The sequence below is a fragment of the Prunus mume genome, linkage group LG2 (genome assembly GCF_029339155.1).
Source record: "Prunus mume cultivar Tortuosa linkage group LG2, ASM2933915v1, whole genome shotgun sequence".
Lineage (NCBI taxonomy): Eukaryota > Viridiplantae > Streptophyta > Magnoliopsida > Rosales > Rosaceae > Prunus > Prunus mume.
The window spans coordinates 22085282-22087106 of NC_142699.1; the positions used below are offsets into that span (position 1 = coordinate 22085282).

Consider the following 1825-nt stretch of genomic DNA (forward strand, 5'->3'; position numbering starts at 1 on the left):
CTACTTTACATTCATGTTCTTTTATTCAATGCCAATGAATCATACAAAATTTTCAAAAATACTTTTTTTTTTTTTTTTTAAACTTTGAGGTTAATTCAAAATTTGAACTTTACGGTGAACAAATTTTATTTATTTATTTATTTATTTTTGGCCAAACTTAGAAAGGAAGAGGGTAGAAAAAACTCACACACGGGTATCATGAAGACTTAAACTCAGACTACTTTAAAACGTACCAAAATCCTGAACCAATCCAAGTAATACTCCATTGAATTTATTTTTTTGTACATTCAAAACTTCATTTATGCACAAATATAAAAACTACTTAGAAATACAAAAATTTTAAAAATGAAAATTCAAAATAGCATGAGCGGATCCAGAGTCCATCCAGCAGTGTAGGCTCCACATTCCTTATCTGCTGGGCCCATCTCTTCTATATAATGCATCCCCCCCCGCCACCCGCAAACATATGCCACTCAAACTCATCTCACTCTTCTTTCTCTCTCTGGAATTAGCAATGGCCGAGGTTCAGACTCAGACCACCAAGTCCAAGGTTGAAGAAGATCAACAACAACCTCCACTCTACGGAGACATCCTAGAATCCATCCTCTCTCACGTCCCTCTCCTCCACCTCGTCCCTGCCTGCCACGTGTCCAAGTCCTGGAGCCACGCCGTCTCTTCCTCCCTCCGCCACTTCCACAGAAACATCAAGCCCTGGCTCATTGTCCTCACTCAGACCACCAGGTACCCCTACGTCACCTGCGCACGTGCCTACGACCCCGCCTCGCAAGTGTGGATAGACATTCACCCGCAGCCGTCCGATATCCCGTCCATCCCCATCCTCCGATCCTCGCACTCCACGCTCCTCTACATGCTCTCCCCCTCCAAGTTTGCTTTCTCAACCGACCCCCTCCACCACACGTGGCACCACGCGGCAGCCCCGCTCGTCTGGCGAACCGACCCGATTGTTGCGCTGGTGGGCCACCGGATCATCGTCGCTGGCGGCACGTGCGATTACGAGGACGACCCCCTCGCGGTGGAAATGTACGACGTGACGACCCGCACGTGGGACACGTGCGACTCCATGCCCGCTATTCTCAAGGACTCCGCGGCCTCCACGTGGCTCTCGGTGGCCGTCGATGACAGCAAAATGTACGTGACGGAGAAAATCTCCGGCGTGACCTACTCGTTTGATCCGAATTCCAAGGCATGGTTTGGACCGTACGATCTGGGCCCCGACGGAAGCGTATTTAGCTCCGTGATCGGATTCGCAAACGGCCGTTTGATTTTGGTGGGTGCGGTGGGAAATGCGGAGAATTTGAAGGGCGTGAAGGTGTGGGAAGTGAAGGGAGCGTCGCTTGAGCGCAAGGAGATGATGGGGGAGATGCCGGCGGAGATGGCGGAGAAGCTGAAGGGGGAGAGCGGTTGCGTGGCGTCGATCGGGATGAGTTGCATGGGAAATTCGGTGTGCTTGCATAACCCGGCGGAACCGGCGGAGATTATCATCTGCGAGCTCGAGGGCGGAGGGTGCAGGTGGGTAAGCGTACATAACGACGTCGTGAATGACGGGAGCCGAATGCAGAGGTTGGTGGTGACATGTTCGAATGTTGGTTTGCCGGATTTGCATAAAGCCGTACAAGTTGGAGCACTGAGAATCGTGTGAAAAGTGGCGGCATCACTCATCTCTGTCTTATTGGCGGAGAAATTAATCCTACTTTAATTTTATTTTATGAAAAATTATCCCCATGAAACTATGTATTGTGGCAAACTTAATCCTACTTTAATAATGTACCGTTTTATTTCCGTAGAGTAATCATTGGATTATTAA

The 1825-nt window shown here is 48.9% G+C and overlaps 1 protein-coding gene across 1 annotated transcript; it reads left to right on the forward strand.

Moving 5' to 3' along the window:
• The first annotated feature begins 454 nt into the window (after nucleotides 1-454).
• LOC103321793 (Kelch repeat-containing F-box family protein) lies at nucleotides 455-1825 on the forward strand. Its single transcript, XM_008223627.2, has one exon. The coding sequence runs from the start codon at nucleotides 467-469 to the stop codon at nucleotides 1658-1660; it is 1194 nt and encodes a 397-aa protein (XP_008221849.2). The 5' UTR covers nucleotides 455-466; the 3' UTR covers nucleotides 1661-1825.

What these genes read in the sequence shown, in the direction of transcription:
- LOC103321793 (XM_008223627.2), top strand. Translation starts at nt 467, where the DNA reads ATGCCACTCAAACTCATCTCACTCTTCTTTCTCTCTCTGGAATTAGCA.